At 35.3% G+C, this 24,975-nt stretch overlaps 1 protein-coding gene across 2 annotated transcripts in view; it reads right to left on the reverse strand.

The window, feature by feature from the left end:
* Positions 1-77: 77 nt before the first annotated feature.
* Positions 78-24,975, reverse strand: part of CCDC73 (coiled-coil domain containing 73) — an 85,368-nt gene continuing 60,470 nt past the window's right edge. The window contains exons 10-19 of one of the 2 annotated variants that reach the window (XM_054199335.1): positions 23,403-23,531; positions 23,003-23,062; positions 20,352-20,456; positions 15,812-15,922; positions 14,306-14,440; positions 11,952-11,987; positions 10,222-10,390; positions 7,526-9,082; positions 4,297-4,430; positions 78-992 (exon numbers count right to left, since the gene is read on the reverse strand). In XM_054199335.1, the coding sequence (XP_054055310.1) occupies positions 783-992; positions 4,297-4,430; positions 7,526-9,082; positions 10,222-10,390; positions 11,952-11,987; positions 14,306-14,440; positions 15,812-15,922; positions 20,352-20,456; positions 23,003-23,062; positions 23,403-23,531 (2,646 nt within the window). In that variant the 3' untranslated portion in view covers positions 78-782. The remainder of the gene's footprint in view (positions 993-4,296; positions 4,431-7,525; positions 9,083-10,221; positions 10,391-11,951; positions 11,988-14,305; positions 14,441-15,811; positions 15,923-20,351; positions 20,457-23,002; positions 23,063-23,402; positions 23,532-24,975) is intronic. The other variant, XM_054199334.1, reaches the window with a different exon arrangement.

Genomic DNA, 24,975 nt, shown 5'->3' on the forward strand with positions numbered 1-24,975 from the left:
AACAGTAGCAACATTGGTTATGCTTCTTTTGTTCTTGTTTAAGTTTACAATATGGGGATCTTTCTTTGCAAGAGGTGTGGGGAGGAAGGGAGGGAGATCAGAAAAGTGATAGTGCAAGTAATTGTAAAGTAAGAGAAAAATCTCCCTTCGACCCTAAGGGAGGAAAAACATGAATTAGAAGTGAAGCTTTGTGAAGCAAGATCTGGTGCCTTATCTCTGCAAATCACACCTGATGCTTTAGTGTTGAAAGAGACCTTATTGATACAAAAACAACTACCACAGATATATTTAAATAATTTGGCAGTAAAGGCAAGCAGAAGATTTTTCTGTTCTTCTGCCACTTAGAACTGCTGTAAGTTGTTGTACATGTTTGTAGAAACCATTGTATTTTGAAACAGTTGCAGCTGATTTTGCTTGAAAACTGAGTGAGCACTCTGACAGAGAAACCAAATTATATTTTAGACAAAACTCCTGAGGAGCAGGAGAAGGGTACTCTTAAGTAATCGTTTAATTTTATTTAATGGCTATTAAAACATTAACTTGTGAACTTTTTAACTTTGGGCAAAACCCATAACTTGGATTTGATTGCAGAAACAGAGTACTAGTGTTATTGGTAGGGATTTTATCCATTTTTGAACATGAAAAAAGCCTATATGCTGTATTAAACATGAAAGCACAGTGCACATATACCATATTCTATAGGAATACCTCAACTAATCTGGTTTACTTAGGTGATTTATCTGTGCCTAAAAGATATGCTTTTTATCTTCTGCCACTGATCTTCACTGGCCTTCTTCGTATTTTCTTTTTCTTGCTGAATGAAGTCTCTCCAAATTCAGGAATTTCTCAATTTCTTCTATTTGATTTTGGATAATGGAGTTCCGAATAGAACAGCTGTCCTCGTCTCTGGGTGCACTTTCACTTCTTGCTGGAGTTACAGCCGTGTGAGAAGACTTCTGCTCCTGCTGTAAAGCAGTAAATCCTTCTTTCACCTGACAGAATACAAACTTAGCAGTAAATAATCCAGTGCAATTCAGGTACAGAGGATCAAATTGTTGGATTTTGCTGAGCATTAAGCAAGCAAGGAAATGTGAACAGAAAGATAAGTCAATTGTAAAAAATATGTTTAATTTGAAGTGCTTGCTTCAGCTTTAATGTAGAAAACTTGATAATGACAAATATATTTTACAAACCAAACCTTAATGTAGGACTTAGTACAGAAGAATATGATTAAAAAAAGACAACCTTGTACTAGAATGCAGATTAGCAAAATAAATAGTTCAATTAAACAGTTTAATGTTGCAATTGACATTTCTATTGCTATGCAAGCATTTGATTAACAAAACCCAAAATCATGAGGTTTATAGTGTTAACTCCCTCTCTGCTTCGCTGTATAGATTGCAAAGCAAACATCATTAACTAGTGCAAGGTCTGTAATAAGTTGGGGTTTTATGTTCAAAGAACAAAAAGATCTTTAATAGTTTTAATTATTCTTTGATAGATACTTCCTATCTAACCAAACCAAACACATATGGCAACACAGTAGGGAAACAGCTTTTTGCTTGAATGATGAGTTCTCCACTTGTAATCCAACATTTTGTGGCTCTCGGGGAGGCCAGCGGGGAGCCCCAGCCACCTGCCTGAGCACAGGTGTACAACAGAGACCCATTACACAGAGACAGCGCTGCAGCGCTTCCTGCGGAGCTGTAACGTGACATCTAATACTTTGGCTGCATGCTAAGGTAATTCTCTTACAGGGATCGCAAGATGAGGCCTTCCCCCTCTGCTCAATTATTTTTTAATATTAGGCAACTCTGCCCCCAACCAACAATGTCTTTATCAGGCCTGCTTTTATTTTAGCACGTGTATTTTGTCTATAAACAAATACAAATTTAAAGAGGGAACGCCTGTAGTGAGACAGCGTATTACTACATGAGCTGATAATTAGAAAACTTTCCTTCCACAATGCACAAGCATTTCCTGAAGTTTGAAATATGAACAGTAAACTTCATGCAAATTGTTCACTTAGCCTATTGCATCTGTAAACGTTATTGCCATTCAGCTGAAGATACTGATACTTCAGGTCAATAATGACTAATCTCCATTTCAATGAGAAAGTAACTTCTTCGTTTGAGCAATAAAATTTTCAAGCTGTTAATTTTAGTGGCCGTATATATACACTCTCCCATGCTTTTTCCCAAGGTCTCGGAAAGAAACAGATCATACTTCATTATAAGCCACTAGTCAAAATCTCTATGGAATAGCACATGGGACTGCATCTATCCTGTAGTAATAATCAAAGAGAAAACCTTTCATTTAGGTCTTCCACATGTGGAAGTGAAATAGAGCCATGCCATGGTACTTGGATTTTACTGAAGACAACAAGTGTTTAGACCTCTTTGGAGAAGTAACTGCAGGTAGGTAATACATATAGCATTTTAACACAGTTGTGTGACAGCGGGTTTAGAATAAAGCTTTAAAAAAAAACAAACCCAGAGCTGTCAAACTAAAAGGCCTCAGCATTTTCACAATAAAATACAAGTAAAATGTGTCTTACTACCAGCACTGAGTAATATGGCAACCTATGGGACACCTATGCATAAAAACCATTCGTTGCTGAATAGCATGACTGCACGGTTAGGGACTTGGGTTTAAACTGAGCTGAGGGTGTTTATTCACCCTTACCTTGGTACTCAGGCGTATACAGCCTAATGCTTAAAACAATTCTTCAAATTTTATTAGAATTTTAAGTGCACCTGTAGCATTTCTCTTGAATTTTTATCACTTTTTAGAGTACTACGGTTGAATGAGATTACCCCAGTTGTAGAAGGCATAAGTCTGCTCTAGTTACAATCATACATGTTAGTCAAAACAAACTGAGCAGCAAAAAAGACTACTGAGCCTATTTTTAATCTCCCAACAGCTTTTCCATATCAGTCATAAAAATGACAAATTTGAGGACGGAAGTTATTAGAATGACACCAACACAGAAGGGAGCGCGTGGTCTGCAATATCCTAGGCTGAGATTTCGTAGATTAAGTATTTTGAAAATAATCTAAGGTCAAACCAGCAAGGCACTCTGTTCTCGTCCATCTCAGCTTTTACTTGGCCAGCACATAAGGAGCTTTGCTTCGGAGGTGACAAAGTAGATATAACCACGATCAGGGAATGAAATACAGCGTTGTATTAGGTGTAGATGAGGTGTTTTAGTTCAGTCCTTTCCAAAAGTTCTCAGCTGAGAAAGAAGGAGAGGGGGGGCCAGCAAGCAAGGCAGAGTGAGAAAAGTGCTGTAACTGATCAATTCCTGGCTCCATCTCAATAAGAAAAAGCAAGAGAGACACAGTAAATAACACCACTGTTTTTGGTGAAAAATCCACCTCACTGTCATTCCCAAGTAGAGTCACGTTGGGAAAATTGAGTAATTGAAAACATCAGTTTCTGAATTTCAGAGAATGTGAATGCTAATGGCATTGAGAGCATTGTCTGCTAAAGTCAGCCAACTCTGTCACTCAGAAGCCCTATACAACCTGACCTCAGACTCCTTCAAAGACGACAGCCATAACTACCTGAGAAATACCTCTAGAACCTCTTCTAACAATGAAGGTCACCTGCACTTGTCAATTATTGTATCACTTTTGAATAATATGTTTAGCATTAGGTCAAGTCCTAAGACAGCAGTTGCAGCTCTTCAAGCTCCGCAGTCTGAAAGATCTACAATGCAGTATGAGCCATTGCTAGTGCCATCCTGAATGAAGTTGTCTTACAGGGAAACAATAGGTTTCCTTTTAATTCTCTGCATTTACACGTGTTTGCGTAATGTTATCCTACTAAATATAACTCCAAATATGGCATCACATAACTGCAGCGTAATTCCTAGATATGCTGAATTTTCAGTTTTTAACAGATTCTTTTAAATAACATGTTCCTGTCAAGTAATAAAGGAAACAATGTTTTCATACTTTTATACACTACTTTTTTTTTCTTTCTTTCTTTCTTTCTTTCTTTTTTTTTAACTCCTACTTTTACTGTAGGTGATGATTTTTATTAGGGTACACAATGAACTACCCTCTTCCTCCCCTCCCAAACAGACTGGTTAGCATCTGTTTGATTCATATGCTGTGACTTTTTCCTGCTGCTTTCTATCAACCTTAATTGTGAAAAATGGTGTCTTGTTGCCCTTTTGATATTATTTTGGAGATTGACTCAGTCTTAAAGTATCCAGATGCGTACAGTTGTACAAATATCTGTGGAATTAGCTCACTGAGGTCTGGTTCGCAATATTTTTAATTGACTTACATGTTCTGTGGGAAAAGAAGAATCATAAAAAGTCTTTGCTGTAGCATTCCACTCTTCACTAGGGTCTCCCTGGGGGTCTCGGTGGATACTAGAGGTATTCAAAGTGTCGGCAGCTCTGTTAAAACTGGTAGAACCTGATTGACAAAAAGGAAATGGTAACAACTGCAATTTAGTCTCTAGGCACTAATTGTAAAGTCACTAAACTTCTGGTTTACCTCTGATCTTAAAAAATCAAATATTTTTGTTTTAAATCACTGACTGTTGTAGGCTTTTCCTTCTTCGTTTTTTCTCTTTCACATATTTTGTCTCTGAAGATGAGGTATGTTTCTACTCTGATTAAAAATGTTTTATATCATTTTCACATACTAAGTTAATGACAAATTAAAATTGTGATTTATAGAAAATATATGTATTCTGAATATTCTATCTGAATATATGTTTTTCAAGCAGTATTACTTTGAGACTCACCTTCCGATAACGATAATAAAATACAGAATTACTTCCATCCTGACATCATATTCCAGAGTGACGTGTAACAAAAAAAACATTCTAAATACAAAAGTTTTTAGACGAACAAAGAACATCTTTTACCTACGGAGTCTTTTTGTAAATGGCTATACCTAATATTTCAGGAAATCAGGCTATAGCTATCATCTACTAAAGGTAGAAAGGGCAAACAAGTAGATTAATGATAGCAGAGTATAAGGCTCCAATCCTGCAGTGGCTTTGCGCACTGCTAGTAGGCTCCGTTGAAAGCCATATGAAGTTCCTTGCAAGATCAAAACATAAGTGTACTTTCACAATTACAACGCAAACAGTTGCTGTTTTGTCACTACACAGATGCCTGTCGATCACTGCTACAGTAGTAAAATCTTTATTTTGCTAAGAAAATACGTTGCCTCATGGTTATGTAACAGTTAAGAATCCTGTCATTTTCTCTTGCGGGGCGGGGGGAGAGGAAAACAGTTATGAGTTTGTGTTTGTTTCCTTTTTAAAGAGTTCACCAGGAAGATCCTGCTCGTTCCCAGTTCATTCCTGTATTTACTGATGTGGAGAAGCTGCTCTCTGGGAACCAGAATTGTCTAAACCGTAAACGGCATTGTGGTTTTAGGCAGTAAAAGGAATTCCCTCAGATAGGCTTACTAAACTCTTTCACCAATTCTCTTGGCCTCTAGGTCTCCCATATGTCTAAACTGTTTGTGCTTCAGTAAATTCAAAAAAATTAAAAATTTAGGGACATCGTGGATTCCACTCCAGGTTTGCCAGTTGGGAAAATATCTGAAAACAAAACCCAACCACAGTAAAGCATGGAAGTTGCAGTGCTGAGTACCACAATGAATAACTCTTGGATGCCCTGACAGTAAGGTTCTCTACTCTCCAAAAGAGGTGCAGGAGCGAGAGGTCAGCAAGCTGAAGTAGGGACCTATCTAAATTAGGCAGCATGGTGAGAGGGAGAGGCACGTCTGGAACCCAGACCGAGATCCTCACTGGGAAGTTTTTCTAGAATTCAAGAGGTCTGGTGACTGTACTGGTCAACAGGCAAGTTATTTGGGGAATTTGAGTTATATTAAAATCCCTACCAACTCCTTTGGATGAACCTCTCAGAATCACTTATTGGAATTACATTACTTTGCATACAGAAAGTTTTCTAACAAGAAAAGGAGGAAGAACACATGGAAGAACTTCAGATAGTGCTACTTGTTCTTACAGAAAAGATACGTGCAGGACATCACATAACTATGCATTCAGTTTCTTGAAACAGGTACAAACATTCACATTATTAAAAGAAATAGTGTACCATCTGAGATCAGGATTCTGCTACCTTGCTACCACCACTATTGTTTTAGGGACAAAGACCTTTCTGAAACTGAACTTCAAGAAATTGCGCATCTGTATAGAAATATACATAGGCAAAATCACCCATAAATCTAAATTCGTAACACCAGAACAATATAAAGAAACCAGACTGCTGGTTTTCTGTCTCACTGCCACTGTCCACAAAACTGAGGGACAGGACTCCATTCTCCTCTTTCTGTACCTTCAAGGGGCAAAGCTCAAAACACTACATCAAATAGACACGAACACCCTTATATTGTGGATCTACCTCTCTTGGAAAAGATCTAAGCACCCCAAGCTCTATTTTTCTACAAAAAAATCAAGAAATTCAAGAAATTTCATTTCTTCCAGAGACCAAGAGATCATTTGCTTTTAAGCTTACAGTATGCATTAGGAATAGAATCCACATGCAAACTTTATTTTGAGAAAGGAAAGCACCACTTATATTCTCTTTTACTACGTCCAGGTACTGAAGTAATTGTACCTGAGTCAATGTAAACTTGTACAATGTAAACTAAGTACAACTGTAAATGAACCTAAGTTAATTTACTGTGGAAATACAGATGATACTTTTATTACTTTGGTAAAAGACTGAGTTTAAAAATGTCACTTTTAGTAAATAAATACAGAGGTAACCTAGAAGCAAATTTTATTGCAAAACAAATCTAAAATATGTTTTTCCACATCACAGTAATGATTTAGAAACACATAGAATAAAGTTCATATTTACTGTTTTGCATATTAAAAATATTGCTCAGCAAATAATCAGCTAGTGCCAGCAGTAGAAGATGAAAAAGCTCCTTGAGCAATCGTAACAGCTCAGTGTGTTTTCCAGAGCTTCAAAGAACAGAACCTTCTTTCACGTTCAGCGCGTCCAGATGGTTTTAAGTGTCCATCTGAATTAAAGATATATAATAAAATAAAAAAAGTAACCTTTTTTAAGCCCCATTAAAAGAAGCATCTACTGGTTTCAAAAACTATCATAATTTTTGTGCAAAACAAGGGCACTGAATGATTTCCAAAAGCTGCTCAGTGCTTTCCGGACAAATGCAGAGCCCTAATAGAGTACGTCCTACATTAGGGTTAAAAATGCCTATAAAAATTCAGTTTGTCATTTCACTGCTTTTCTGTCACAAAGCGAAATGGGAGAAAAAGTTTATTTAATCAGATAATTGAGCAAAAAAAAAAAAGGTGTTTAGTTGCATTTATACTATAAATTAATGGAGAAATCTCATCTTTCAATAATTTATTTTTTTTACCATATAACTGAAATGTCAGAAGGTTTACATTTTTCTAATGCTATATTAAACTTAGATGCAGAAATTTCATATTTTGGTATTTTTTAAAGTATATTCAGTTCATGCTTCAAAACATAAATGCTTATTCTTCTTACCTAGTCTTGTTTCTCTTCTGTCAACATTTTCACTGAGATTTTGACACTGTGTTTTTGAAATAACCTTTGTGTTTTCCACTAAGCATGGTAGTTTCTCTTTCAAAAGGGAAGGTTCCTTGGAAGCTGAAGTCCATGGATCTTGACCTCTCATTTGATTTACCCTTGAACAAGAACCGAGGTCTAAAAAATTTAAGTATACTGGAGTTTTCTCAGCTTTTTTATCTGAGGTTGAAAGATCAAAGGATGACCTTCCACTTCTGTTTACTAAATTTCCAGATGTTCTCATGGGTAAAGGGCATGATTCTTTCAGGTCACCCTCAGCAAACTTCCTTCCTGGAACCGTACTATTCAGTGAGTCTTTTTTCTCTTTTAACAATGTGTTGTTTGTTGAATTATTGACCTCCAGGGAATGTCCATTTTTGATGGAGTGTATCTGAATATCATTAATTTTTTTACATGGAATTAGTTTATCTGTACTAATCCTATCTGTTGGGGGTTTTTTATGAGCAACTGTTTCAAGACCATCAGCCTTTACTGGAGATAGGTCTTCAGCGTTCAAAGTATATGTATTTGTATCATCCCCTGTTTGTTCAGCACTGTCTCGTTCAGGTTGCTTGCTGAGCATGTCATCCACATTTACTCCTCTTTCTGTTTTGGCGGGGCATAAATTCAAAGTACCTAAGAGACACATATTATCACTGTGTTCTTTTGTGGCATCATCACCGCTTGCATTTCCACAATAAAGAGTTGGTAGATTCTGAGCATCAGTTGCTGGAACATCAGTACTCCTCAGTGCACCATTTCTGTTTATATTTCTGGCATTGCCAGCGTACTTTCTGTCTTCAGCATCTCCATGGGGCTGTATAAAAGGAAGTTTATCTCTATGCAAACCACTCAGATTTAACAAGTTTTTTTCTGTTTTATGCAATCCATTGCCTACATAATTGTCACTGTCCAGCAAGCTACATTTTTGGTATTCTGTTGGAGAATTTTCTTTAGTATGAGATAGGAAGCCAAAACTTAATTCCTCAGCTTGATGATTATCTGTACTTTTCTCACACACAGCATTCTTCGCAGTGCAAAGAACCACTTCAGACTCAGGTTTGGGTGCTTCAGGTGTAAGGACACTTCTGCTGTGTTGTATGCTCTTTGATTTTTTATCTGCCTTAGTACAAATTGATTCATCCATAGTGTTGCACAATTCTTGCTTGCTAGAGTCAGTCTCCTCACTTGCATTTTTCTTGCAGACACCTACAGTGTCAGTACTGTCTAAAAAGACCTTTCTTTTTTGTGTGTGGCATGCTGCCAATGGCTGACTGCTGTCCTGTAACTTTGGTTCTAAGTTTGAATTTTTTTTCTCCAGTAACATTCTATGTGTTGTTCCCAGGTTTTCTGCTTCTTTGCACTCAGTGACATGTATGTCTGAGATCTGTCCTTGGGTAATTAAATCAGTATCTGTGCAGAGGATATTCCTGGGAGAAGCCTCCCTTTGCTTTTCTTCATAAGGGCTAGCAACATTAATTTCATCCTTAAAACTGTTTTCAAGAACTTGTAAATCTGTTAGAGTAAGTGTATTCTCTAGTTAGTGATAGATGACCCAAAGGTTAAGTAATGCTTTACTTTTACAGTTTAAAATTTCCAAAGACAGACTCAAGATTAGTATCAATACTGATTTTTCTTATCTTACGTTACACACACAAGTCTATCAAAAAGTTACTTAAGTAGTGTATTATGATAACTTACAAAATACTTATAAACTGTTCAGACAGAAAATATATTAACATTTTGTAGATCTATGGCTTACAGTTGAAATCTTGCCCAACTGATATCTGTCAGCCTTATTATTGAAAGGCATCCTCATTATGAAATTATTACACATCCTTAATCAACCATTGTGTGCCCACGTAAAGTTTAAGCCACTGGTTACTGCTGCGGCTGTATTTGTCTTTATTTTTGAAAGTGGCATTTGTAGCCACGAACCGAAAATGTTTAAGGGACTATATTGATACCAAAAGGAATATGGTATGACTTGACGGTAGTGGACCAGTGAGGAGTAACAAGGATTTTAATATCAGAAAGGTATTTTCTGAAAGATACGCTCAAAGGCTGTGAGCATTGATCCTTTAGAGCAGTCACTTTGCAGTTAATAAGCTTTTAAATTTCCACTTATCTTTGCTACATTTTAGAGACCAAGCATTAGACACTAAGTACTTTTCCTTCAGCTGGCTTAAAAAATTACTGTCTGGAGTTAAAAAGTGTTTTGCATAGGAAAGTATTACAAATATCCACGTGAACAAACCTTCATTGCCCTGTGCAGCACAATCCCTCTTTCTGCCTTTTTTTCATTGTTTTATTGGAAAGGGAAAGTGCTTGGTTTTACTTCCAAACCCTTCTATACACGATGGTTCTTCCTAACCCCCATTCACTTCTCAAACTGGCATGCAGAAAGAGTATTGCAACAGCACACAGATCTTACTTATTGTCCCAGGGCAGCCACCATAAGCACTGTGCTTTCAATTCAGAACTTTGTGAATTTATCGTAGATTAGCACTACTGACACCAAGGATTTTATTACTGTTAGTAAAAGAAGATTTAATTCAGAATTCAAGCATTCTCTTGTCATATACTGTATCTGTAAGCCTTTATCCTTTCTTCAACAACACTACTTATCTCTGTTACCCGTGTAATGTTCTTACTTTGTTCTGTCTGTAATTCCTCAATGGTTCGAGAGTAGTCCATTGCATTTTTTACTTCAGTTTCTTCTTCATGTCCAAAATTACAGTCTTTTCTTATTATAGATTGCACACACTCATTTTCTTTCTGAATAGCCTGTATTTCACTGTCTTTTGAGTGTTCTTGACCACTCTAGCATAAGAAGGAACAAAAGATTATACATATTTTAATAATTTACTACAGTTATTGATTAGATTTAAAGTTCAGGACTTAGATTTAAAATTATTTTTACAATTCTGGTGGAAAATAAAGACCATTCACCTGAAGTATATGAAGTTAATGTAAATGGAGAACAAAAGCAGACTAATACTCTAGAAGAGTAGGAAAGAAATTAGGTCCTGCTACTTTACAGTCCACAAGAGAAAAAGTTACACAGATTGACAGAATTTCTCAGAGGAAGGAATACATGTCGTACATGTGCTGGCTGGATCACTCCCTCTGCGGCTAAATCAGTGAACTGCTCAGTAATTACATGCAGAAAAAATCTGCATGATTACTAATTACATTCAAACACTTGTGCATACACACAAATATTAACACTATTCTTTTTTTTCCTAACAAACCACCTAGGATTTTTAACTTTGTTTCATAGGCAAATAAGGCTTATGAATTTGCAGTTCCTGTCAGTCAGTTCCTCATTCCTTTCGAGGTGGCTTTTTAACCTGAATTTCAGTCAAATTCAAGAGGAGTAGAAGCCTGAAAGATAATGTCTACTTAAAGTTTAAGTCACTGGTGTAATACTGCATCTGTATTTGCCTTCATGATTCAAAGTTGCGTTTGCTAAAGCTCTGCGAAAACTGCGAGCTGAATAGTAAAGAAACATCCTAAGAAAACCCCACCAAAAAAAAAAAAAAAAAAAAAAGGAAAAAAAGATCCTTTATTGTCATCAGCTGTTTGGCAGCTGAAGGCAGGAGCACGCGCTGGCTCTTGCCCTACAGATAGGATATAAAAGTAGGTAGATGTGGGAGGGAGCAGGGGTATTGCTTAGTCCATAAAAGATGTTAGAAAAAGCTGGAGATACTTGGGTGACTGGAGGTGTTGCAAAAGGAGGGCTGGGGTGTGGGAGGGAGTTACAAGCGCCATGCTCGGGCATCGTACATGCGGGGAGGACGGTATATTGCAAAATGGAGGGAGGCGCGTAGACAACACTGGTCAAAAATGGGATTATGGCAAAGGTGGCAAAGTAGATGATGTAGAATACAAATCTGCAGGGAACAAATTTCTACAGGTCACAGAAACATCCTGATGCTCCCAGCTTGGCTGATTTGGAGGGAGAGAGGAGTCATGGTGAATAGAAGAAGGTCCTAAAAATAGTTTTCTCTTACCAAACACGCCACCTTCAATTTGAAGTTTCAATTGAAATTTCTTTCTCTTGTCTTCATGTTTTATTATCATCTTTCCCTGTCATTCTGATTTGGAAATCATAAATATTACAACTTTTTTTTATTTTTTAAGTTTTTAATTAGTTAATTTTGCTTCTTGGCTGTATACAGCCTTGGCATTACATTTTCAAGCTTTTCTTTTCAAATTCAAATACAAGAAATTTCCTTTTTCTTTCATGAAAGCTGTAATTCTTTAATAAACTCCTGCTTCTAGGAGCCGTTTCTTTAGACAGAAACACTAAACAGCACGATATAACTGTGCATGTTCCTCTTTTGTACAGGTATAAAACAGCTACTATGGTGGAACTTACCACATTTGTTGGTATGGGCTGAACCGCTGAACGCATCTGAAGTAAACATGAGAAAGTGCTCTTAGAAAGGGAGAAAAGTTACACAATTCCTTCCAGATTTTCAGACGGGTTGAACAAACCTAGTTTCCATTAACTTCAAATGGCTGTTCAGCCCTTCAAAAATAGGTCCAAGATGCATAAACTAAAATGCCTACATATCAAAACTATCAGACCTGGATTTTAATTTTTTCCCTGTGATTTAGTGAAGTCTACCTAAGCAACATACACTTACCTAAGATGACTTTTCCCTCAACAGAATATTTCATACTATGAAATTCAAAACCTCAAACCTAGATCTCCCTGTACATATACACATAAAAGAATTACCATAACCTGTTGTTAGGTGTTAGCTGTATTACAAATTATATTAAAATAAATGTGAACCATGGTAAAATTAAACTAAATTGCAATTTGAGTCTGCAATAAGGTCTGACATTGTACCTTTCTTTTTTAAAAGGCCTTTGCTTAATTACTATTCCACAGGTGATCAGTATGAAGTTTACATACATTCTAAATTTCATGTCCCACAAGTAATTGCAGGGATTTCAGATTGCACTAGATGTAAAAATAAATATATGCCTATTTCCTTGCAACACCTGGAGCCATAGTCAAGTTCTAAATCATAGCCAACACCTTGCCCTTTTATGTTTTGCTAGACACGGACTCATTAATGATACAAAGTGAAATTCCACAGATTAGAATAATCAATGTGATCTGCTGCAGTGCCTGTAATTTCTTGGCAGTGTTCCACTGGAGATGTGACTCAGCCTAACCTGCCTAGCTTTTGAACTCTTATGATCATACAGCACAAAGCGGTATGGCAATTTGCCATAAAATAGTGCAAGGTATATATTTAGAAGACATCTCAGACTTTTTTTTGCATTTACAGGCATGTGCTTTAAGCTTATCTACTTTCAAACACTGGGTTATCTTAGTACGCACAAGTACTGTTTATCGTGAACAAGTGATCGTGTGCATTGATTCTGCATCCTAATTAATTCGTATTTCATTTTCATTTAAAGAAACAATGAATTTTAAAAGTTACACAATTTGCATTATACTTTGCAGAATTCATACAGCTTAGGCACGATGAGTGACTTTCAAGTCTAACTTCCATTGCAGTGTTAAGCACGTACCAGCAGATACGTGTGTGTATATTCATACATGTGTGCATACGTATGTTTTTGAGCTATTAACATATGTACAGGCATTGTGAAGAAACCGATTTTAAGTTCTTCCAAATTCTAAAATATTATTACAGTTTGTCATTTTACCGACAATTCATAGACTAGTTCTAAAAAATAATCTGTCTTTAAAGTCCTAGTGTCTTCCTAATACTGAAAGTGAAATTATATACATGCAAAATGATTTTTCCCTTCTCTGAAGGATAATTCATTATTTGGATGTAAAAACTAATGGAAACAATAATATAACCAATACTTAACTGAACAACAGAATACATTCAATGCACAGGGAATGTTTTTCTTATTGCTTATGACTCTTCCCATTTTTTCAACCTTATAAAAGACTGGAATATAAATTTGCAATCCAGTTTAAGTAAGGGACACATAGCTGCAGGGCTATGTGCTCTTCCTTTTGCTCCAGAAGGCCATCTTCATGTGCTTAACCACTTGTTGACTTCTTATATGTGCTCTGAATATAGAACTGAACATAGATTTGGTTAACCCAGCAATGCAAGCTCAATTCTAGTTCAACCCGCACTGCATACAACAGTCTCTTACCTCCTGCATTCATTCCTTTCTAAGCTTCTATCTTATTCTAAGATAATAAGTGAAATAAAGGTGTGGGGTTTTTAAACTCTAACTGAAGACCTTACATAATCTGTATGTTGACAATACAAATCTTCTGATCTGTCCCATGTTACAGAGGCTAAAGTTAGTTCCTCTGAGGAGAAGTGGACTTATTTCCACACTTCCAGGGAACTCATATACATATGAGGTCAATGAGTCTGCCACATTATTTGAGAAACGCCCATGCAAAATGTGTTTGTGAAATAGGATTTAGTAAAGATAGATTAAGATAACTGCTATCTATTGTGTATAAATTTATTAATGAGGTAACATCTCAAGTTTCTATGATGTAAGTGCCCTCGGGATGAAAGGGAAACATTCTCTGGGTACAGTAAGTTTTAATGGGATCTTGGATCATTGGTTACATCAGACAAATTTTTAGGTTTAGCAATGTCACAGGAAGGTCAGTGGACATGACAGCCAGATTAGAAAAACTGTCATGTGTCTCATTCTCTAATACTTTTATAAGAAATGGAACGTACTGCAGCTATTGAAGACGCTTACCTGTGGATTTTCCACTTGCTCAGAACGCTGATTTTCCTGAGGAGGATGACAATAATCCTCAAGATGTCTATGAACTCCTTTAAGGGAATTCAGCTCATTTTTAATAATGTCTATTTCTCTTCTCATGTTTTCCTCCTGTAATAATTGAGGGTACACAGAGCACACAAACACAGATCTTTACTGCGTGTTCAAATATGTAAAACAGTGTTTTACAGGAGTATCAACAGTTTAGCAAATTAAAGTACATCCTTTAAAGAAAGTGTAGATGCTAAGGAATTCCTTTGTACAAAGTAAGATAATTTTGAGCTCTTTCATTCCAACCAAAATTTTAACCACATTTCCATTGCAGGCGATGCCTTTTATTAATTGGTGTTTTTTTAAGATTTACTTCAAGTAGCAATGCTTAAAAAAGTGAGATCTGTATTTATAGCTTTCTTCCTTTTTTGGCTCAAAGATAAACATGCTAGTCAACATTCATTGTCCACCTACAGTGTTAAGACTAGACTGCAACAGCAAATAATTTCCTTGGCACTTCACTTCTGTAAATAGCCTCAAGGGTCCAGTGCTTCTTCAGTGAGTATGTAACAAATTTTTGTATTTCTAACAAAAAGGATGGTCAAAAATACAAGTTGTAGAAAGAACAGAAGGGTAATTTTACAGAAATACCTTCATTTAATTGACAAATATTTCCAGAGCAGTGTATAATATTAACATTATCTATGATGATGCTATACTTTAAGAGACCAAATTTGTAGTTAGCCATAGCAGAAATATGGAGAGAAAAAAAATAATTAGGTTCTAAACAATAGTTGCAAGCATTCCTGAGAAATAAGCAGGGCCAAATCTCACATCTATACAGGAAACTACGGTATAAGACCCCTAGGAATTAGGGAGATCAAATCTTCTCAGGGCAGTGAGCATCAGAACAGTTGAGCTATTTTGTAGTCTCATGGCTGCAGTCATCTCCATAGTGGATGCACACAAAAGAGTTAGCCTCAGACAAAAGGATTACAAGGACAACTCCGTAGCTGTCTATGGGGGCTTACATTCATTTTTTAGTATATGACAGTTTACTGATAGTTACCCTACTGAGAGGGTACAAGACTGCAGCCTAGAAATGCTGGTGTTCTCTGAATAAGTTGTATAAAAAATTGCAAGTTTCCTGAAGAATACATAAAATTCAATGTAAATTAAAAACTAGATCAGCTTCTATGTCTAGGTAATAGCAAGTGTGTAAATCCAAGGCAACACCTAATACCCTGGCTCTTGCTTTACAGAGCTGCAGCAAACGCACTGACCTTTTAGAGCACAGAAGTCAACATTTCTCCTAAATCTATGTTTTAAAAGTATTCCTTTCTAGAAGAGTCTGCATTATTGGAAAAGAAATTGGTTGTTTTTATTGTATTATTTCTGTAATATTTTCTTGGCTTTTAGGAATTACCTGAAATGCTTGATGACTATTTCAGAAACCTTTTAATACTCTAACATTTAATTTAATAAACCTACATCTTTTTTCCAAGTTCTTAGTGCTTTCTCATGCTCATTCTGAAGATTAAGGAACTTTTCTTCATTTTCCTTGGCCTTCTGCCTTTGCAGCTCATTATCTCTTTCAAGGGTCTGCAATAAAATTAATTATCCAAAAAATAATCAATACCACATTAATGAATTTTGATGTGTTTTATGTTGCTTGGACCTTTGCTTCTAACATGCTGGAAGTGCCATACAGATCAGTGATAATGTGCTATCTCAACAATAATTTTCATAAATTAACAGAAAGGTGCTTATAGTTTAGCTAACAGGAAACAGGGGGAGGTTATGAAAAAAGAAATGGCTATAAAAGGGTATAAAAACACTTGCCATTATTCAGTTTCACTGCATAAGTTTTAATGTGCTGAAAAAGTAATATAAAGTCCAGAGATAAGAAATATGAAATGTAGCACAATCTAGACCCATTGTACTTAAAGAAAAAACTATTGCATACCCAAATAAAATCTTTTTATTTTTCTGACCAGTTTTTCTGTCCAAAACTGTTTATTAACATATCTATATAAACTGTATAAACTTTAAATTCTAAAACATATCTATTGGAATATGAAGCATACGCCTGATTATCCTTTAATTTATTTTTATTAGATCATTGAAATAGGAGTGCATTAAAATAACAGTAATATTATGTTTTATACCATCATAATTGTACTTGCAACATTTTGGGGTTAACTCTTTCAGCTTTACGGTGCTAAATTAAAGCAGGTCTTGTGTAAATCAAAAGTAACTCCACACACATCAGGTACTGTTGGAATTTTTAATCCTATCTCATTTTTATAGCAAACAATATGGAAGATAAAGGACTTACTGCATCCATTATCTACTATCTAGATGACACAAATATATTTGATAACGTAAACATATCTTTAATGCATGTAGCTATATGACCAGCTACATATGTATGATTCTGCTGAGCTGCTTTGAAAGTCCACTTGAAAAATGTTAAGATATGGATGCAATGCTCCAAAGCAATTCCTTTTTACTTAATCTTTAGCTAAAAATGAGTCTACTTCTTGATTCAATTTTTAAATGTCTATGTTAATTTAGCTACACTATTAATACAAATATATTTTACAGGTATAACACCAGGAAAACTCAGACTCCCTTACATTTTTATACACATAGGGAAAGTTGTGCATAAGAATATAATGGATCTTCTCTGACAGATTATATAATTAAAAAGATGAGGCAATTCAACAATACATTACCTGAATAATTGCACTCTGATGTAGCACCTTTCACCCAATTTTATAAAGTAGGAGTCCAAGACCTCCTCTCTCTGATAAACCAGCTTAACTCCAAGGATTCTTTTACTTGTGTCTCAAATGCAACCTCCTTTGAGATGGAATATAGTAATTATTCGCAGCATAGCTCTTAGGGCAAAAGATCAGGAGGAGCAGAGGAATATGACTCATCATATGTTAAAGCCAATTGTACAGAGAGGGGAATACCTGAATTCCTTGCACTCTCAAGTATTCCGTCACCCGGTAAAGAATTATAACTTGTTTTTCTGAACTCTTAAGGACATTGGTATCCTAGCACTAAGCACGCATAGATAATAAGCAGTAATTTTTTGTGAGTGAGTATATGAATAAAAATATTTCCATGGGATTGTACAATCACTCCCTCAATTTTTTTATTATTTTGAAGAAACTCTTTTCCTTGATCAGCAAGGTCCACAAATTTGACAGGGATGTAGGATAGAGCATAGGGATAATACATGACCTTCAGACCCAATTCATCATATTGCGGTTCTAGAGCCAATAAAGATGTAAGCAATAACTCTCACATTGGCAAGAGAGTGGGTAGCCACTTCAAGTTATGTATTCAGCTCCCTATTTTATAAGTTCCATTTGTTGCTTTAAAAAAATGACACTGCAAAATAAGTAGTTAACTTTGTCTCATTCCCTGGAACATCACTGTATCAAACTGTCAGCCAAATGAGTAGTAAAAAGCAACTACTGTTTAAACAGAGAGATGGACATTTCTGACAAATCAAAATAATCCCGTGAGTTCATATGGAAAGAACATGTGACATTCACTTTTAACATAGCATTGCATTTACATCATGCTGTTTAAGGGAATTGCTCTATTTTAAGCATATATTTATTTGATTTACAAAAAAGCACATTAGAATATCTAGCCACTTTTATGTTTCCAGATGTGATGTCTTGAAATCTTATCACTCATATGGGAATATATAAATGTTATGAATCCTTTAATTCCCATTCTCAAGTGAGAACATCTTGGTTTTGAGAGTCCACAGGACACTCTCACAAAACTCAACTGAGATCAAATCTTAGCTGATCTTAAGCCCCACATTGAAGACTAAGAAGGAATATTTACATCAAACTAAGTATTAAGGAGCCCCTGTACAGTCAACAGAGCGTTCAAAGGTTGAATCAAGAGCCTCCTATTAGAGATCCATGTCTTGTAACACCAATTTCATCTAAAGCACCTGTGCCTGCAAGAAATTAGCTTTGAAGACTACACTGAAGCTTTGATGACTAGAAAGTTTGTCTTGTAGTTAGAAAAATAGAAAACGTTAATACTTTCCCATTGTCAAACATAAACAGGACCCAAATCAAAGCAGGCTCTCTAATCAGAATTAGTATGATTGCAAAACAGAAATCAATTGTTGGCCTGTACAGGCCTAAGCAGGGACTTGTACTGAATTCATACCTTAACACCAAGAAAACAAGCTATGTTTTTCTTACATTTTCAGACATTTATGTGGAGTCTTCAAAGATAAGATTCACAGATACCCTTCACAGTTTTAGCTGGAGCTTTATGGCATACTATAAACTTTATCTCAGATGGGAAACAATAGCTTAGAAATACTATCAGAAAAAGTACTTTTAGAATACACCTGCTATTCAATAATCCAGACACAAAGATCCTAAAGGCCCCCCTGTATTATGAAAGTCGTCATTAGTAAGGTTACATACCAATTAAATTATCTCAAGGTTCTGGTTTAATTTACAAAGTAATTTCAATCATCTTTAAAAATAAAATGCATGTTATCTTCTTACTTTAACAAAAAAACAGTATTGTATGAATAGCAAGTAATCTAGCTGTTTCACTGGACCCCACATATAAATGAGGTTACAGAAAAGCATGCCACTTCAGGCAATTCTACAGCCAAGGGACTGTTAAATTAATTTTGGTCAAAAGTTTCAAATGTGCTAAGAAAAATACAAATCTTTTCCCACTAAACTGTACTTTGTCATTTTAGTTTTTGGTTTGGTTTTGGGTGTGTTGTTTTTTTTTAAAAAAAGAGCCTATATACAAAAAGGGAACTGGAGAACTCTGAAGATTCATAATGAACTGGTGGGACTGTTCTCCAGGTTGAGAAGCATCTCTTGATTCTAGAGCACTTTGAGATCACAGAACTTTAAGTCATGAAAATCCGACACTAATACAAATACAAGAACCTAGGCATCTGAAATCAGTGACTTCTCTTTCTCTTCCAGTCACTGCAGCTTTACCCAGTACTACAAAGCAGGTACTTTAATTCCTATTGAAATTTTAGCTAGTTTCTGAAGGAGAACATAACTCATCTTTAACCTTACTTGTTTCATCAAAATGCAAAATTCATATTGTGGCAGAAAGCAAACTGCTTACATCTATTAAAAGACAAAATAAGGCTTATGTGAAGTGAATCTAATTTCAATTTAGCATAGAAGCATTTAGAAACAAAAGTTGCACATGCACACAGGAAGTTTAATTTGATATTATCTGAGATCCTAGTTCAAAACCTTGGCCTCACAGCCCAAGCAAATAATGGAATAGTTGTGGTTATGTATGAACAAACAGTAGATAGATAATAATTATTAATAGTGTGATTAATGGTTGTACCCAAACTCTGCATGGCACAGCTGGCCGGAACAGATATGACCTTAATCTTTAGTGCACTGTGGGCCAGTCTGACTGCTAGTGGAATTTAGAATCCAAACTGTTCTGAGCCACTTTCACACACTCAAAGAGGACCTGAGGAATGCTGCAACTCCACACTCTCCAGTGTGGCTACTTACCACCTCTTGCATAAATACGACACCTGACAACACAGTAAGAAACGGCTACGGATATGCTCTTTTTTAGGCCCTCTGCTCTAACGAAACTGGGGACAAAATCTGCCTATGAAGATCTGAAATCTGAAGTATTTTCCAGAAAATAAATTTATACCTACATGAAAACTGTAAGAAACAAAAGTCATAAAATCATTTGATTTCAAAATACTTGAAAGCAACCCCCAATATGTTCTGGTTTTATCCTCCAGAAATGGCTGGTAAGAATAGCAACCATGATTTACTTTAGGGGGAGAACTAAAAGAGGGAAACCATAGACTGCGTTTCAAGGTTCATGCTGACAGTTAAGGAGCTGAGGGAGCAATGGAAGTGAGGTCAAAAGTTCTGAAAAGCATACAGATGTCTTTAACAGCCCTGGACTTAAAAAATACATAACAGATAGTAGCAGCTTGTCTAATCAAGAAAACTCTGACCTGATATTCTTCTTTCAGTGCATTTAATTCACTTTCCATTCTAACATTTGTTTGGGTTGTTCGCTGAAGCAGCTCCTGCACACACTGTAGAGAGCTGAGAATTTCCTTATTAAAACAAATTAGTATAAATTGAATAAGATTTTGTTTCTGAAGCTTAAACATTAGATAATTTATGTCTTTTAGATGAATATATTTATTTTTTATTCTGCCAGTGTCTACAAAATCATGTATATAAAAATGTATTCCAATGTCAACATTGGGGAAGGGCTTGTAGGAAGAAATCAGAACTCCAGGTTTTTCCGTCCTTTTGCTTTGGAGAAGATAACATTATTACAACTAGTTAAAACTTGCTCTTTTCCAGAGAATTTTCTTATCATTAAAATGAACAATCCATTGATACTTTAAACATACTTCAGTGCAAATCTGAACAAAATATAGCAAATCCAACCCCGCTGTGAGTTCAATTAATCTAACAGAATAATTTTATGGTACCATATTATAGTTCTGGAAAATATGGAAAAACCCAGAGAAATTATATGGCAGGCAAGTAATCACTTCCATTAATGGATCACCCTTATGTGACATTATTCTGTATCTCCTGAATTAAATCCCAAAAGATGTGAACTAAGACACATTAGCTTTGCATTATATGGTGCAAGTACATCAGATTTTGTGGTACCTTCATCAAAAGTATATTGTTACTTCAAGAAGAATAAGTTCTAAAAAAAGAGCCATCCAAAATGAGTTGATTAAGGTTGGATAGATTTACAAACCCATCGGTGCTGCTATTAAGTTTGCTGCAGTTAGCTGAAAAAGTGGATGGAAACAAAACACATTTCCAAAGATTCAAAGACAGAGGGATGATATACCCAAGCCAATCTCTACTCCCTAAACACCAGAACAGCAATTACTAAAAGACCACCTGCACAGGAAAAAAACCCCCTGAGTTTCAGGTAGAAGATAATCTTAAATATTCTCAGTTGCTTCAAACTATATTGAGAGGGGAACGTATCATTAAAATAAAGTACTTTCATTTACCTACAAAGAGCTTTCATGTTTATCTGGTTTTGGTTTGATCATATACACAGATACAGTTATCTACTAAAAATAAAATCATTATTTTGGGTGTACTCTCATTCCTTTTCATGCACGTATGCTGTCATGCAGGGAGAAATAATATTTTTGCACTGAAGCTTCATCTATTTTTAGTTCAATTTTACATCTAGAAAACTGAACCACAGAGATGTGAGATGGCTTGGCCAGTGTCATCTGAGGTCGGTAGCAGAGTTGGCCTTGTCTTTTAAATCCAGTACAGTATTCACTCAACTAGACAAGATTGCTTCTCTGCATACAGTTCAGCGTAAACAAACTACAATTTAGACAATATATTCAGCCTTAGTCCAAGAGCCACTGAAACCAACATCTTCAATTAATCCAGACAGTGAATTTGTGGCTCTCTGTAACACTGAAATCGACATTTTCTAACCCAGGTTCTTGGAGAAAACATGAAGTTGATCTCTGTATTAGAGCCCTCCCCAGATTTATACCAAACCCCTCCATATGTCAAAAAACAACCAACCAAACAAACTCTAGCAATTCACACAGAACAAAATAGAGAAAAAAACCCGAGTCCTTCTCTTAGATAATACCTATCAAATATGCATATGAATTATGCTACAAGCATCTCCACATAAATGCTTTTAGTGCATTCAGGGCTGTGGGAGTAATGAGGTCTGAGTACGTCTCTTGTTTTTTCTCTGATGTTTATTGGCAAGTATTTTTAAAAAGCAAATTCAAACACAACCAGGCTTTTATGGATTGAAAGAGTACTGCTGGATTAGCCTTCAATGAATGCCCAGTGGGTACAGGAGCAAGCTACTGCTTTTGTCCCTCCCTGAGAACAAGAACGATACACTTCCCTGACATGTTTGGTTTAATGAACTGTAGAATGAAAATTCTGCAACTGTTTACAAAAAAAAAAAAAAAAGCCCTTTTTACACTTAATATTTTGCAAAGCAATGTATTCTGCTGTTATTACAGGGAACATAATTTTCTTGCTGTATTTGATACTTGACTTCATGTACCTTGGTTTGAATATCTGGATTTGTTCTGGAACATACCTGAGTTTGCGATACAAGACAGTTTTAACTCTGCTCAGCTACGTGTAGGTGTAGCTTAATATTCTGTAGGTACATGTTCTGTATGAATGAACACCATTTCCTTTGTATATGACTGACACATGATTCCAATTTTATCTGGTTTCAATACCAGGAGTATTATAGTAAACTGTTGGCAACCAGAAAGCAGAAGAGCAAGCGTGTTATGCAAACCTTATTGCTTATTTGTACTTATTTTTCATGGGTATACCAAATTTCTCCCATCTGAATTCAAAGACAAAAGAATAGAGAATCAAAGTTAAGAAAAAACTTGGAATAAAGTGTCAAATAATGTACTTTGTTTTGCTAATATACTTTGTAAAAGCTGAGAAGTCAGATCCTATTTATGGTAGTATTAAAATATTTCTGAAGCTAAAATAAGTGAATTTAACTAGGTTTGATAGTTTAGTATAATAATTTCAGAAACTTAAGTATGAATATAACACATATATACTTAAGTGATTTTTAAATAGCAAAGTTGTATTAATAACTCACCAACTTTTCTTCTTTAATGTGAGTGTTTTCTTCTTGAACTTTTTTACTAACTGCTGTCTCCTTAAAAAAGAGCATGAAGAACAGTAAAAGGCATTTAAAATTGCTGTCCATTTTCTTTAGTTGTATTGTATTAACATGATATTGTGAATCATCATGAGTATATTTAAAGAAACTAAATGGTTTTGAAATGTCCTCTTAGCCATATTTTTTTACTATAAAATTACACTTAAATTCATAGCATATTTACTTCCGTAGAAATGTTCTGGAAACAGTTTTGTTATGTTGTATATGCTGTTAGTAGAAAGGAATCTATACAAATCAGAGAGATCGTTGCCATGATTTTTGCGGCAAGAACAGAAAATATTCACCAAAATTTTAATTTGTTTAAATTCCAAAATACCATTGTGATTTTTTGTTGGAGTTCTTGAAACTGTTTTTCCTTTGCTGCAAGATTGATGTTTTCTTCTCCCACCCTGTACTGAGATGTGACCTTGGACCTTATCAAGTCTGTAGTTACTTTCTTCAGTTCCTTAACACAGGAAACACATATAAATAGTTCACCCAGCATAGGCATTGCAATTCAAAACGAAGACAAATCTTTTAAACTATCCTGAGTCATGCCCTACTTTTAAATAATGTATGGAAACAACAGAATAAATAAGAGGAACTGAAATTCATAAGACTGACTTGCTAAACTTTAAATTTGTCACACGTGGCTAAAAGTTTATTTTCAGAGGTAAAATGTTATTGTACTAATTCTACTCTGTTTGAAGTATTTATGATACTTATACTTCTTGGAAGATGAAATAACAAAATGTTTATTAGAAGTGGGCATTGAGTTGGTATTGGTAAAACCTCCTACACTGAGATATACAATAGGAATAAAGTACCTATTATAACTACTCTGTATGTTCCTGGGAATTAGGAAAAAAAAAAAGGAAGAACAGTGACTATCTGGTAAAAACAGGAACTGGCTATAAATTTGGAGGATCTTTGCTTTTCCTGAAACATTAATTACTTAATCTCAGGAGAATGCTAAATTAATTTTATATTAGAGACTTCTACAACATGATTTTCCACCTAAAATATGCCTTTGATTTTATAGTCTTTATAATCTTTTAAATATCCTGCTTTTTTTTTGGTGTCTGTTTTCTAACCAGTTTATTCCAAGCTCCTAGTGCAGCAAATAAACAGTAAATGCTTTGATCTCATTAAATTACAACTTATAGTTCCTGGAGTCATAAATATTGTGCCCTGTTCTCCCCCACCCCTCCCATTCTGGTACAAGGTAGTCTGTTTAATATCGCTCTCTCCTTGAGCACTCTGACGTTTACTCAGACAAATAGCAGAGGTTATGAATGCTGTTCACAGATAGTATCAAGAATTCTTCATGATGCCATAGTGGTGAACCAAGCATGCAGAATGGTAATAGTTTTATCTAACAACTAAGTTTGGTCTGTTTAACTTTTCTTCACAAAACTGGAATTCCATCTTATCACAGACCAATGGTTTAACTGTTCTGGACAAAATCATATAGCAGTACAAAAGAAAAGGGAAGATTATGTTGAAATTCACAAATGTAAAGTTTTACAGACAATACAATATAGGTACAGACAATATAGGTACTATTTTAAAATAGATCATTTTTTTCCTAGAGGCTTTATTTCTCATATTTTAGCCATAAATAAATCTAAAATGATCTAATAAGTATTAAGTGTAATTGTAGAATTAATTATAGAATCCAAAGACAGCAATGCTTTAGAATTGTGATATTCTGTAACCTAGTAAGGCTTCTTCCATCTTTTGCAATAAAGTCATATACTAGTTGTAATATTTTTTACTAGAAGGCTCTGCAATGAAATAAGCAAGGAGAGTTCCTACATGTAAATGGCAGAAGGTGAAAGCACTTTTAACTTTTTACAAAGTGAAAAGGTTAACTATGCCAATCTTTACCAAGAACTAGATTAACAGTA

This window comes from Rissa tridactyla, chromosome 4 (genome assembly GCF_028500815.1).
Source record: "Rissa tridactyla isolate bRisTri1 chromosome 4, bRisTri1.patW.cur.20221130, whole genome shotgun sequence".
NCBI classification, from domain to species: Eukaryota; Metazoa; Chordata; class Aves; order Charadriiformes; family Laridae; genus Rissa; species Rissa tridactyla.